The sequence below is a fragment of the Trifolium pratense genome, linkage group LG3 (assembly GCF_020283565.1).
Source record: "Trifolium pratense cultivar HEN17-A07 linkage group LG3, ARS_RC_1.1, whole genome shotgun sequence".
In the NCBI taxonomy this organism is placed as follows: Eukaryota; Viridiplantae; Streptophyta; class Magnoliopsida; order Fabales; family Fabaceae; genus Trifolium; species Trifolium pratense.
Window position 1 is genome coordinate 6,283,112 of NC_060061.1, and position 13,951 is coordinate 6,297,062.

At 32.3% G+C, this 13,951-nt stretch overlaps 2 protein-coding genes across 2 annotated transcripts; one reads left to right on the forward strand and one right to left on the reverse strand.

Annotated features, from left to right (window-relative positions):
- The first annotated feature begins 443 nt into the window (after nt 1-443).
- LOC123915943 (GMP synthase [glutamine-hydrolyzing]) lies at nt 444-3,658 on the forward strand. Its single transcript, XM_045967242.1, has 6 exons — nt 444-1,089; nt 1,412-1,662; nt 1,767-2,142; nt 2,269-2,400; nt 2,482-2,657; nt 3,259-3,658. Exons 1-6 carry the CDS (start codon nt 538-540, stop codon nt 3,380-3,382), a joined length of 1,611 nt encoding a protein of 536 aa, XP_045823198.1. The 5' UTR covers nt 444-537; the 3' UTR covers nt 3,383-3,658.
- A 4,115-nt stretch (nt 3,659-7,773) lies between these two features.
- Nucleotides 7,774-12,088, reverse strand: LOC123915944 (transcription factor EGL1). The gene is made up of 8 exons (XM_045967243.1): nt 11,570-12,088; nt 10,566-10,820; nt 10,332-10,428; nt 10,175-10,189; nt 9,777-9,833; nt 8,938-9,696; nt 8,237-8,683; nt 7,774-8,145 (listed from the first exon to the last, which is right to left on the reverse strand). Exons 1-8 carry the CDS (start codon nt 11,668-11,670, stop codon nt 8,074-8,076), a joined length of 1,803 nt encoding a protein of 600 aa, XP_045823199.1. The 5' UTR covers nt 11,671-12,088; the 3' UTR covers nt 7,774-8,073.
- Between the last annotated feature and the right edge of the window lie 1,863 nt (nt 12,089-13,951).

A 13,951-nucleotide genomic window follows, 5' to 3' on the forward strand; every position in this document is an offset into this window, starting at 1 on the left:
TAGGCAATAATGAATATTGCTATAAAAAAATTCATTTTTATTTGCTTTATTCAAACTTAAGAATTTATTTATGTAATAAATAAAAATTTAAAATTATATGTACCAAAAAAAAAAGTTATCATCCTTTTTATTTTTTTGCTTAAAATTCAATGAATTCTTCAAAATCTAAAAAAATTCAATTAATTATTCGAAATCATAAAAATCTATAAAATAGTTTGAAATCTGAAAAGTTTCTATTGTAAATCCATCAAAATCCTGTTTAACAATCTTGATTGTAAAAAGTCATTTAAAAAAAGTCCTTTACAATCCCACAAAATCAATAAAATCTCACGAAATCTTTAAAATCTTCAGGATTTTTTTTCTTCCAAAAAAATCTTTTAAAATCTCAATCCAATACACCCCCTTAATCATTCAAAACAATAATAAAATTACTATTTTAGGTTTACACTACTGCCGCGTTTGATAAACCCTACTCTCTACATTTTGTCGTTTCTAAGAGCTACGAAAGCATAAACCCTAGACGAAGAAGAAGCAGCCATGGCGTTAGATCCAAAACAAGTGAAATCAGACCTAGTTCTAATCCTCGACTTCGGTTCTCAATACACTCATCTCATAACTCGTCGAATCCGAAGCCTCTCCGTTTTCTCCCTCTGTCTCAACGGAACTTCCTCTCTTCAATCCATCACCGACCTCAACCCTTCCGTCGTCATTCTCTCCGGTGGTCCTCACTCCGTTCATACCCCCGACTCTCCTTCCTTCCCTGACGGGTTCATCCAATGGGCTCAGTCTAATGCCGTTCCTGTCCTTGGTATTTGCTATGGTCTCCAGCTTCTTGTTCACCGTCTCGGCGGTGAAGTTCGTGTCGGAAACACGCAGGAATATGGCCGTATGGAAATTCATGTTGAGAACCAATCGGCTCTGTTTCCTGCCGAGAAAGTTGGACATAATCAAGTTGTTTGGATGAGTCATGGTGATGAAGCTGTTACTCTTCCTGATGGTTTTAGTGTCGTGGCGCGGAGCCAACAAGGTGCTGTTGCTGCTATAGAGAATCCCTCTGCCAAATTTTATGGTCTTCAGTATCACCCTGAGGTATATACAAAGCTAAACCAATATATAGTTTCTTAATTTTAAGTTTTAAAATGTTTAAATGAATATAGGGTTTGTTTGGATCGGTTCGGCTTATTTGAGCTCATATTTGTTAATGGTATATCTGTTAATTTGTGTTCATCTTATTTCCAGAAGCTCTCTATATATATGATAGCTATGCTATGACAACAGTTTATAGCTTATTTGAAAATAGTTTGAGTTTAAATGCATCTATTATACAAATAGCTTATTGTATAAGCACTTAATGCTCTCTATTAAATGCAGTTGAGTTTATTTGTTTATTGGTTCTTTTGATTTTTGGAAGGTGACTCATACGCCTGAGGGAATGGAAACTCTGAAGCATTTTCTATTTGATGTTTGTGGAGTTGCAGCGGGGTGGACGATGGAGGATGTAATGGAGGAAGAAATCAAAGTGATCAATAATACAGTGGGGCCTGAGGAACATGTCATTTGTGCTTTATCTGGTGGTGTTGATTCCACTGTTGCTGCTACCATTGTTCATAAAGCCATTGGGGATAGGCTTCATTGTGTTTTTGTTGACAATGGCTTGCTCAGGTTAACATAAGTCTGGTTTATTCCATGTATTGATATTGAATTTCATAAGGGAGGTCCTTTGGTTTTGATTATTATTGTTGTTCTTGTTGTTCTTGTGTGTACAGGTATAAGGAGAGGGAACGTGTGATGGAAACCTTTGAAAAGGATCTTCATTTACCGGTTGTGTGTGTTGATGCTGTAGATCAGTTTCTTACAAAGCTAAAAGGTGTAACGGATCCTGAAATAAAGAGGAAAATTATTGGTAAAGAGTTCATCTGCATCTTTGATGCTTTTGCTCAGGATCTAGAGAAGAAACTGGGAAGCAGACCTGCTTACTTGGTTCAGGGAACCTTGTATCCTGATGTGATTGAATCATGCCCACCACCTGGAAGTGGGAGAACCCATTCCCATACCATCAAGAGCCATCATAATGTTGGCGGTCTTCCAAAGGACATGAAATTGAAACTAATTGAACCACTCAAACTACTTTTCAAGGATGAGGTTTTACTTTAGTTCTATTGACTTGTTTCTCGTGCTTGAAATTGGATTCTCTGATTGTTTCCGTCTATTTGTTTATCAAGTTATGCATTGAATTTTTATTTTTATTTTGCATTCCCTTGTTTGAAGGTTCGTCAATTAGGGAGGATCATGGATGTTCCTGAGGGATTTCTAAAACGTCATCCCTTCCCTGGGCCTGGTCTTGCAGTTAGAGTTTTGGGTGACGTGACTGAAGGAAATGCCTTAGATGTTCTCCGACAGGTACATGGAGCTCTTGTCCTAGTGTTTGTCTGCTGTATTAATTTAGTATCTTCAATATTTTGAGTCAATTTTGGTTTTCAGGTAGATGAGATTTTCATTCAGTCAATCAAGGATGCTGGCCTTTATGATATAATATGGCAAGCATTTGCAGTTTTCTTACCGGTAAGATCTGTTGGAGTTCAAGGTGATCAAAGAACACACTCCCATGTTGTTGCACTCAGAGCTGTTACAAGTCAAGATGGAATGACGGCAGACTGGTAAGTTTTCAACCGAAGTTTGCATGGGATTGGCTATAATGCTAGATAATTCTTTGGGTTATGCTGCTTCTGCGTGAACTTAGTTGTTAATTTGTTTATGATACCAAACCGACACTTAGGAGGTTAAACGTGCCTCTAGCAAACTATCGAATTAAGCAAATTAAGTTGTCAAACATGTGCTACAGTTCCTATTGATTTTTTTTTTTTTATATTTTTGTTGTTGCATACATAATGGATACAGAGGAAGTTTTCAGTACTTGATGCTGGCTTGTGTGAGAGAGATGCATTAGAACTTGTACATCCACCCAAGATCCAAAATATACCTTAATTGTTAATACTAACTCAAATTCTGAAATGTATCATCAGAGTGGACGGCATTTCTTAATCACATTATTATCTCATCAAATTGTATCGTGGTCCTAACTAATACTAGGGTTATTATGCTTCTTAAAAATACATCAGCTTAAGGGCCTTTGATACTAGTTCTTTTTCAATAATTGGCATTGAACGGCCTTTTTACATTCAACCTTTAGAATTTCAAACAGTGTATTATAATCTTTTATAGCACTTTGCAGTAACTGTAATTTGAATTGAATTGCAGGTACTATTTTGAGCACAAGTTCCTTGATGACGTTTCACGCAAAATCTGTAATGGTGTCCGTGGTGTGAACCGTGTTGTGCAAGATATTACATCAAAGCCTCCATCAACAATTGAGTGGGAATAATATCATAGTTTGTAGTTTTATTTTTTCTATGGTTGTGGGCTGCTATTAAGTTGTATATGCGATAAGGTACTGGCTATTTACTTGTTTTAGTTATTGTTTTACCCTCTTGCCTAGGGCTTGAAGGGAAGGGAAGGGAAGGGATTGAAGCAGGTATTTATAATAGGATTGATATGATTCTTGAGATTTGCAATTGCTAGAAGAATTGAGAGGACTATAACCGAAGCTATTGTAATGATTTTTTCTCTCTTGAATCAATTAAGATTGAGATTTTCAGTACACACTTCTAAAGCCCCTGTGGTACTTGGAATCTTTTGTTTATCTCTCTGTCACTTTTGTTTATCTTTAGGGCAGTGTTTTAAAAACCGGATCGGATATCGAACCGGTGAAGGCACTGGTTCATTGGTTTATTGGTCGAACCACTGAGTTATTGGTCGAACCGCATGATAAATTGGATTAAATCGGATTAAACCGGTGGAATAAACCGGTCGCTATATAGTTATTGAACCGGTATATAGGTAAAAAAAATCAAAAAAAATATGAAAATTTCATAAACTCATAATGTCACATTAAAATTAGTAATAAGTCATAGCTCAACTGACAAAAATCTTTTCTTTTACCATTTGTTTTTCTATATTATTATTTTTGTTTTGTTTTTGTATTTGTTTACCATATTTATCCCCTTTTATTTTTTTTATATTCCATCCATTAATTATCATAATTATTATTATTCCCTTTTTATTTTTATGCCATTTTTAATTACTACCTACCACTATTATTATTATTATTATTATTATTATAAATAAATAAAAAAACAAACAACAACAACAGCAAAGCGTCCCCCACCCCTTCTTTTTCTTTTTTATTTTATTATTATTGTAATTTATATTTAATTTCTATAAAACTCAATAAACCACAACATAAAAAAAAATTAATAATATTAATGTAGTGTTAAACTTATCCTATTTTCAAGGCTTTTATTAACTGCTTTTACTAAAAAATAGCACTCAATTTTTTCATCTTTCACGATGTTATTTTTACTTCACACCAAAATATTTCTGCCCTTCCCAATTCAACCTCTTTTTCTATCATTCTTTGCCTTCAATAATGGTCTCTTTTTTTTTCTATGTTTATATTCAATGTACTGTATTCCATCTTTTTTAACTTCCTACTCAGTGAAATTTTACTTCAACAGTTTAACCCCTCAATTTCATGGGATTTTTTTTTTTAATAACTCTTCTTCCCTAAACAATCTTCATCTTCCTCACAACACAAAAACCACCATTTTCTCCCAAATACCACCACACAACACCATAAAAAACACATCATTTTAAACCAACAAAAAACAGAATAGAAACCAAGAAACAAAACAGAACAAAGATGGAAGAAGAAAACATTTTGGGCGAAAAAAAAACAAATGTAATCAAACGTCGGTTCGGAAAAACCGCCGGTTCATCGGTTTTCTGGTTTTTTCCGGTTCCCACCGGTCCAATATCTTGTCCGATCTAACGTATGAACCAGACCGGACACCCTCCGGTTTCCGGTTCGACCGGTTCAACCAGCCGGTCCGATTTTTAAAACACTGCTTTAGGGTGGACCATTTTAATACTTAGTTCATTGTGAACCTGTACCGTCCGAAACTCTAATAATGACTTACGTTGCCCCCGAAAGTAGATGTTCTCGGTCCTCCTATTGTTTGAGACATTGAGTAGGTTGGTAATAATTTTGCAAAAACAAGAGAAAATAGATATCATGCTTAAAAATTAATTTATAGTTCTCTTATTTTTGTCAATTTGGAATCAACACACCATCTTATTTGTGAAGATGAACATGACTGTGAGTTTAACTTTTGAAGGGGTAGCATTGATCGTTGATGTTTGGGGCAATATTTAGGTACTGAAGGGTTGTGGACCACCTATCAGTAAGTATATATTGCTTTCATATTGATTGCTAAATTTCCACTCATATTATGTCCTTCCACTTGGTATAGTGGGGGTCTCTTTTTCAAGGCATATGACTCTGGTGACATGTCTTTATCATTTTTGTTTGTTTTTCCCTTATTTTGAAAGTTGTGTCTTTTTCTAACATTGAGAATCTTATGAAGACATGAATTTACTAGTAGATTTGTCCACAGAAACGATGATCATGGGGACCATGGAGTGCACGTGACTTGAATCTGTTAATATTTCTTTTTCGAAATAGCAAAATTTTATTGGTAACAAACACTCCAAAACATAAGGAATGCCTTGAATTGGTGTAAAAATACAACCACCGAACTATCAGACTGACAATTTCAATCACTTGTAACATTGTTGTCAAAAAAAAAAAAAAAAAAGAAGCTAAAATTATGCTCGTGGAATTGGTCTTTTAAGTGTTTTCTTCTTCTAGAATTAGTCTTTTTTGTTATAGTACTATCGTTTACACCATTAGCTGTATAATATTAAATGGGTCTTGCTAAATAGTACTACGAGGTACTAGTTAAAGACTAAAAAAAAGAAATAAAAGAAAAAATATGTATTGAAGAAACCAAAATGTTAGGCTTTTAATGTGTTGACTATACATCTTTCGATTCAAAAAAAATAAAAAGTTATAAATTTAAATTTTTAACTAGTGCCTCTAAGACACTAGATAACATTTGTCATATTAGATTAGACATGTGATGGTTTAAGTTGGACATTTTCCTAGAATTATTGTCATGAAATGTTACGATCTAAATTCTAATAAAAAAAGGCCAATGCTATTTTTTTCCATGTAAATTAGGTATCATCGGTGCACAATTGCAAAGACTAATTCTTTGAGTATGTGGAATTTAGATGGACGGCAAACTCTTTCCAGGTGTTTTACTACTGTTGTATGCCCGAAGTAATAAAATGTTGAGAAGGGTTAAAGGAAATTCTTACTCATCTTTGATTATTTATTCATTCATTATTTATTAATATGTTTGTAGACACTGCTTAACTAAACTATTGTTCTCAAACAGAAAAAAGGAAAACTAATGGAATGGTGTTGAAACTTTTGTTTAAACTATTTTTCATTTATAAAAAGGTGTGTATAAAAATTCTATGATTGCATCAGTGCCTAGCAAGCATTTAAAAGGATATATATGGTCATTGTAAAGAAGGTGGTCAATAAACATCCAAGAGTGTGAAGTGTTGGCAGTACTACCTCAGCTGTTTAGAGACTTTTGGAGTTAAATATTTGAAGATTAGCAGTTTATCACGACCAAATCCTCCACTTACCAACTTTGATATTGTATTCATTTTGATTTACATTGTTAAATTGACGTGAACAATATGTCCACGAGGTTTCAGCCAAGTGCTGGAGTTCAAATTTTCTTAGAAATAATTATAAAATGTTCAACTTTTTAAAAGAATAGAAAATATTTAATTTGGTCTCTAAACTATAAAAATAAACTACGTAATTTTCAAACTATTTTTAAGCTATTACGATAGTTTATGAATTATCATTATCACTTTATGCTTTTTTTTTTTTTATAAGCATCACTTTATGCTTTTAAAAGAATCGAAAAACTAAAGACTATTTAATATATTTATGTTATTTAGGAGATATATTAATAGTTGATGACCAATGTTTTTTTTTTTTTCTTATTTAAACTATATATACTGAATTACTTTGACCATATAGTATCTCTTGTGAATAAGTTTGGATATAATCTAATGGCCATGCACATAATTTAATACGTCAAAAGCCAGCAAAGTAGATTACTGCTTTGATTTGCGAATACAAAGAAGATTATAAATACTGTAGACTCAATTTGACCATGACTGGAGTAGTATGGACAAGTCAAAGATGAGTTTATTTTTTTTAGTCTTTCCATCCAATTCAGGGAGATATGGTAAATTAAATACACTTTGCTACTTATATTGCACGCTTGCACTGATTTATAATATTATATTATTATTATTATTATATGTTATATTTCATAAAAAGGAAGAAAAGTCTAATTCTCCCACTAATAATTTGTCATCCTTTACGTTTAATTTTCTTTTTTATACTCATATAAATTTGAACTAGAGAGTCAAAGCGAGGAGAATCTACAATCTCAATGTATTTTATTATATTTTATTTGACAATACATTATCTATAGTGGGTTGCATGTTGATATGCTAGGAATTTTAATTCTGCACTTAGTCGCATTGTAGTTTTTTTTTTTGGCACGTAACAAAAAAAAAGTAGGCAACTCAGTTGGCGAATTAAAAGATATCAAAATTATTGCAAGATTTTTACCATAATTTTTCTGAAAATGTTTCTTGAAAAAAATTTCCACACCATCATCAATTTTATTTTTCCACACCTGCTCATAGTAGGATACATGCATGTTGAGCATCACTAGATTCCACAAGTTATCTAATATCAATTTGAATTTCTTGAGATACAAAAATTAATATAATGATTGTGAGGGAGAAATTCATAAACAAAGTGAGAATTATTGATTCATGTCAAATCATTGGCTAATTAATTCAGTATAAATGTCAACTAAGCCTACCTACCCCATTTACAAGTAATGAAACAAATGTCCATGTTACATCACCAAGAGTTATTCTTCAAAAAAAATCTCCAAGAATTTGCACTTGTGACTAAATCAACATACTCAACTCTCTGTGTCACACTGCAACTGGCAGGAACTAATTTGAACATCTCCTTGTTTTTATTTATTTTGAGAATACAAATATTCAAAACTTTGAAGCCACTTTTTGTAGGGCTTGTTTGATCCTTTTTGTCGTTGCATTAGCTGGTCCTTTGAACTGCAAATAAAAAGAATGTTTTAATTTAGATAAAATTTATGAAACACAGACACAAACACGCACACCAGACATAATATATGAAAGAACTCACCTTAGATCTAATGATCACATGAAGCCTCCCATCAGAATCTGTTGATTGAACTGAATTAAAATCCATGTTAAGATGGTTAACTGCCTCCATAATTTCCAATATCCTTCCTGATTTAGAAGGACACTTCATTTCAATCACAACTCCATTGTCACTCATACTGACAGTAACATCACTATTAGAACTTCCTTTTAAAGCATCAGAACAATTCTGTCTCCTTGTTTCACCTATGTCACATATTTTCCTCTTCTTCATCATTGGTTTCTTGCCATTGTTAGTTTTGTTGTTATAATAGTCATCACAAGTCCTCTCCAACATATCATGATGTGATTTTTTACTTCTAGACTCTACTATATCTATTGGTTCTCTTTGAGCTTCCAACTCTTTTATCCTTTTTTCAAGCTTGCTAAGGTATTCAATTGCATCATCTAGTATAGAAACTTTGTCATCCTACATGAATGATGAATTTTATTAGTTTGAGCAGTGATGAGATGACCTATGTACTACCGTCTACCGACACTTCTGATTAAATGTGTGTCTGGTGTCCGACATATATGCTTATATTCAAATACTACCATTTTCTCAAATTATTATTAGTGTCAATGTGCTAGTGTTAGTATTGTGCCTGTGTATGTGTCGGTGTTTCATAGGTGATGATAAATGATCAAACTAACAACATGATGACTACAATGTAAATAAATTACCTTACTATTTGAAGGTACCATTGATCTAAGAGTTAAAAACCTTTCATTTAGTTTTGCTCTTCTCCTTCTTTCTGACAAAACATGGTTCATACCTTCATCAGGCTCTAGTCTTGTTGCTTCTCTATAGTCATTCTCTTCTTGAGATTCAATCAAACCATCCATGTGCATCCGCGGAACTTCTAACAACATCTTCTTCAATAGCTTTTGTGAGTTTCCTTGTCTTGGCCTTTGGCAATCCACTGGCCATCTTTTGTTCCAAACACGAAAACTTGAATCTTGATGAGAGTTTTGAAAATGCATCCCCATAGTTAACTGGTCATTGCTTGTCAATAGTTCTGAAAGAATTTTCTGATAATGGCAATCATAACTTAGTGGATACCCTAAGGTCATTTGGTTATTGTTGCAATCTTCTCCACTTCTAGGAACAGAAGCAATAGTTTGTGATATGCAATCACTTGAATTCATGGAGTTATGGATCAAATCATCATCCATAATTTGCCAGCTTTCAACCATGAATGTTTCATCTGGTAGTTGATTGGTTTGTAATGCAGTTGAACTGCCATTACGAGATATTGTTGTGTTGATTATGTCATTACCAACTTCTGGAATTAATTCAGCATTGTGATCAATATGATCAAATGCTACATCTTCATTATTTCTCGAATTCAATGTAACTTGACCGTTAATAGGGTCATCGACAGTTAGAATATTCGATAAAGAAGTTTTGATCTGTTGAATGATACTGAGATCTTCCATTACCTTCAAACAAAGGGGAAAGTTTTCAGCAACATGGTTACAAGTAATAATATTGATGTTAAAAAAGGGATGCGAAAATTTACCATATCAGTTGTGCCTATCTCAATAACCCCTTTCATAAAAGGAAAGCACACCACTGTCTGAAATTTTACAGGAAAGAAACAAATTACACAATGTGTTGATGAGATTTTCATTTCTAAAACTTGGATGATTATCAGTCATAAGTATTTAGATTTGGAATCTAATAGCGTGTTTGTATATTCGGTAGAAAGACTTTCATCGTGTATCTACAGTATTACTACCGTGATAACAAATGCGTGCTAAGTCTCTTGAGTTGAGAAAAAAACTATAAGCATGGAACATATCACAAGATCTCAAAGAGTATTCATTGGCTAAGATAACAATCTATCATAGCAGAAACTACACATTCCTAAAACTATAGAGTGGTTTCAAAATGGAGTTTATAAATCACGAATGGTACCTGAATAGATGCACTCTGATCATGATGAGAAGACAAGTGTCACAAGTGTGTTTATGGAACAAAACCAAACAAAAAGATTAGTTTTTGAGTTTGTGACATTTTAATCAGAGTTAGAGTACAATAAGAACAAGCCAGGTCAAGAAACCGAAACCTATACCTTTGCGAGGAGAGCGCGACTAAACTCTTTGCAATCAACCGAATAGGCATCCATAAGCCAAATTGGTTGACCATTTGCTAAAGCTCTTCCTGGTAACCTAAGAACACACACACACGCGCGTGTGCACACACACACACACATATTTGAGGATAAATAATACTATACACACACTTTCATACAGAAAACAAAACCAGAATGGAAAAAAAGGGGCAATAATGAGTGAGATTTAATTACCCTTGGCCAATGTTGAATACAAAGGACATACAAACCAAATAGTACCACTCAGTATCTGTGAGGTCTTCAGGTGAAAGTGCTGCAGAAGGCTTTTTTGTTGGAGGACTTGTTTCTGTAGGTTTAAGGGACCTGAAAAGATCTCTCAGTTGCTCACTCCTCTTCAAGCCTATTTCATCAGAACTAAGTTCCACTTCTTGACTTGTTTTCCTTGTCTTAATTTCTCCATTGTAATATCCTTCCCCCCAACTCAACACCCTGCAAAATGGTCAAGGAAAAAACTAAATTTTAGTAAAATAGCTTCTTAGCAACACACTTAAATGCAGTAAGTGTATGTTTGATCTAGTTTTGGAGCCGTAGACTTGATTTTGACATGTTTGGATATTCTCGAGTAAAATTGGTTTTGGCTCCGAAATATTCTAACTTGAAGCTAAGATTTAAAGCTCTTAGCTTATGATTGATTTTCAGCCTTGAATTTATTATTCGACTGACTATAACATGAATGAATCCAAACATCAATTACTTTACATTCAATCCACTTTTAACTAAAATCAATTCATTCAAAATCTAAGTATATCTTTGGATTGACGCTGAGCTGACAAAATCAAAGTGGGCCACCATGATTTGGCATAAGATTCACTTTGGAACTTCAACAAAATCAGTGTTGCCATAATTTTGTCAAATTCACCGTGAATCTTATGTTAAGTAAGTAGTACCAGAATATTTAACACTAGATTCAGAAGTTCAAGATTCAAATAAAAAATTAACTATTCATCTAAGATAACAAATGAATGGTTAGATTTGTTGATTAATAATTAATATAAGCAAAACCACATTAGCTAAAAAAAAAAAACTGATAATAAAATTTGGCAGATAATGGCTCATATATCATATGAAATGGTATTGGAAAAACATGAACATAGTAGTATTTAAGAAGGTGAATGGAATATAAAAAAAAAAAAAAAAAATTTATTGAGGTACTAAGAATGAAAGAAGTAGTAACATACCCAGGTTGGCTACCAGATTGAGACCAGAAGATTATATAGCTCCATTGAATGTTTCTAACTGCCAAAGCAAGTAGTTCCTTCATCATATTTTCTTGCACCATTATGCAGTTGCAATAACACAAGCTATATATATATTATTATTATTATCTCTATAATAATAATAATAATATGTCTGGATTCATTGTATGAAAGAAAGAACCTTGTTGATTGCAGAATATGTTTTGTCTGAAATGAAACTAAAGTTCAAAGTAAGGAGTACTATTGGTGTGTGTAGGTGAAAAGTGATTGTTAATGAATGAGTTAGTAACTAGATTCAGAATCAAAAAAACTATTATTATGTGGTTGTAGAAATAGATGTTGACTTGGGAAGGACGATCGAAATTTTGCAATAATGCTACTTTGTGATATGATAAGATGGTTGGTAGAAGTACGAAGTATATATATGCATAAACAAATGCTTATAAACAAAACAAAACAAAACAAGATCCACAGAGAGACACAGAGAAAGAGAAATAGTTGTCGCTCAAATGGAAAATACAAAATAGAGTAACGTTATTCATTTTTATTCTTTTAATTCAGATAGCTACTAATACCTATTTTTACCAAAACAAAATACAAACGTGACACTCACTTCTGTGACCGGAAGAATGAATAAAAAAATGTCCTTTATCGAAGTAATATATTTGGACCGTTTGATTTTTAATTTAAAATTAATGATTGAGATTAAAAACTGTGTATTATTCCATGTAATAATCAAAACTGTGTGTCTCTGGTAGCACCGCATTCAACATGTGAAACTCTTTTTCTAGAGTGTTTTAACATTGTGTTGTATTTTCAAGACTAAACTTAAACTCGAACCAATCTGAAAAGATTTTTTATTTTTTTTATAAAAAAAAGAGAGAATTTATCAATATTTTCTTTAAAATAGACGTGGAAAGGAAAAAAAAAGAATTTCACTAAAAAAAAAAACCGTTTAAAAGAATTCAAATTTTATCTATAATTGTAATATTTTTTAGTCAGACTTTATTTACTTCTTATAATTTTAGATTATTAGAGTTTTTTCACCGACAATGGGTGCACACACGAGTAGCCAGAGAGTTAAATAAAAATGGCTTAATTACAATTTTATTCATCCTATTTTTACTCACTCATGAAATTGATCTCCTTATTATTTTTTTTTAATCAAATGATAAAAAAAATATTGATCTCCTTATTTTAAAATCACTCATTTTGGTCTCTCTGTTAGATTTTTGTACTTAAAAATGGAGATTTAACAAATTCAAATAATGCGACATACAATCTGATGATATCAAATGATAAAAAATTATGAAATTATGAGAAAATTCATTAAAAACTTCGGTTTTAATTTCATAAATTATTCATTTCTTTAATCTATTAATAAAATATAAATAATTAATCCATCCGGATGAATCTATATTATCAAACTGCATCTCATGACATATTAAATTATCATTTTTAAGTATAAAAATTTGATAGAAAGATCAAAACTAAATGATTTTAAAATAATTGATCGATTTTTTTAATGAGTAAAAATAAGAGATGACCAAATAAAGAAAAGGAATGAGATGTATCCGTGAGTTGTGCAAGAGCCGAGATTTGAACCTTAAATATTCTATTTATTCACCTTTAAAATAAAATTTTTAACCGGCAAACTAGTTAAAAAACAAAATGTATATACGACAAAACTGACCGATGACAAAAGAAAGGGGAAGGGGGGGGGGGTATTTAGCAATAAATATCTAAAACCAAAATAAATAAGTTCTCGGTTGTGAGTTGTGACCAATAAACAAACAGTAGCTGCCAAAAATCATCACTCAAATAATTGTAATAAATGATTCCCTTGTAGGCATGGCAATTGCAACTTGAGTCATTGGCTATCAGATACTCCTGGTTTTAAACATACGTAAAATGAATTTTAATATGTTGTGTGCCCACCGACTACAAATTAAAAATATTTCCTTAAGAGAAATTTCTTCATGAAAAATGTGTATATCATATATAATATGATTTAACCTGAACAAAGATAAGTACAAAGAGAATAGGGGGAACATAAACCAAAAGCCATAGAAGTTAACAAAACAGAAACAAGGCTCAATTTTGTTTCAAGCAAAATTCATAATGAGTTCTTCTTGCACTTCATCCCACCAAGTAGATGCTTGAACATTTAAGGGTCTGTTTGGAAAAAATAAGCTATAAGCTAGCTGATAGCTGAAAAGCTAGCTTATAGCTGATAGCTAAAAAACTAGCTTATTGAAATTAAAGTGTTTGGTAAAATTAGCTTTTAAAGTGGTTATTAAATATAAAATTACATAATTGATAGTTGATAGTTTATTTTTTAGAGTGGATAGTTATTAAATTAAA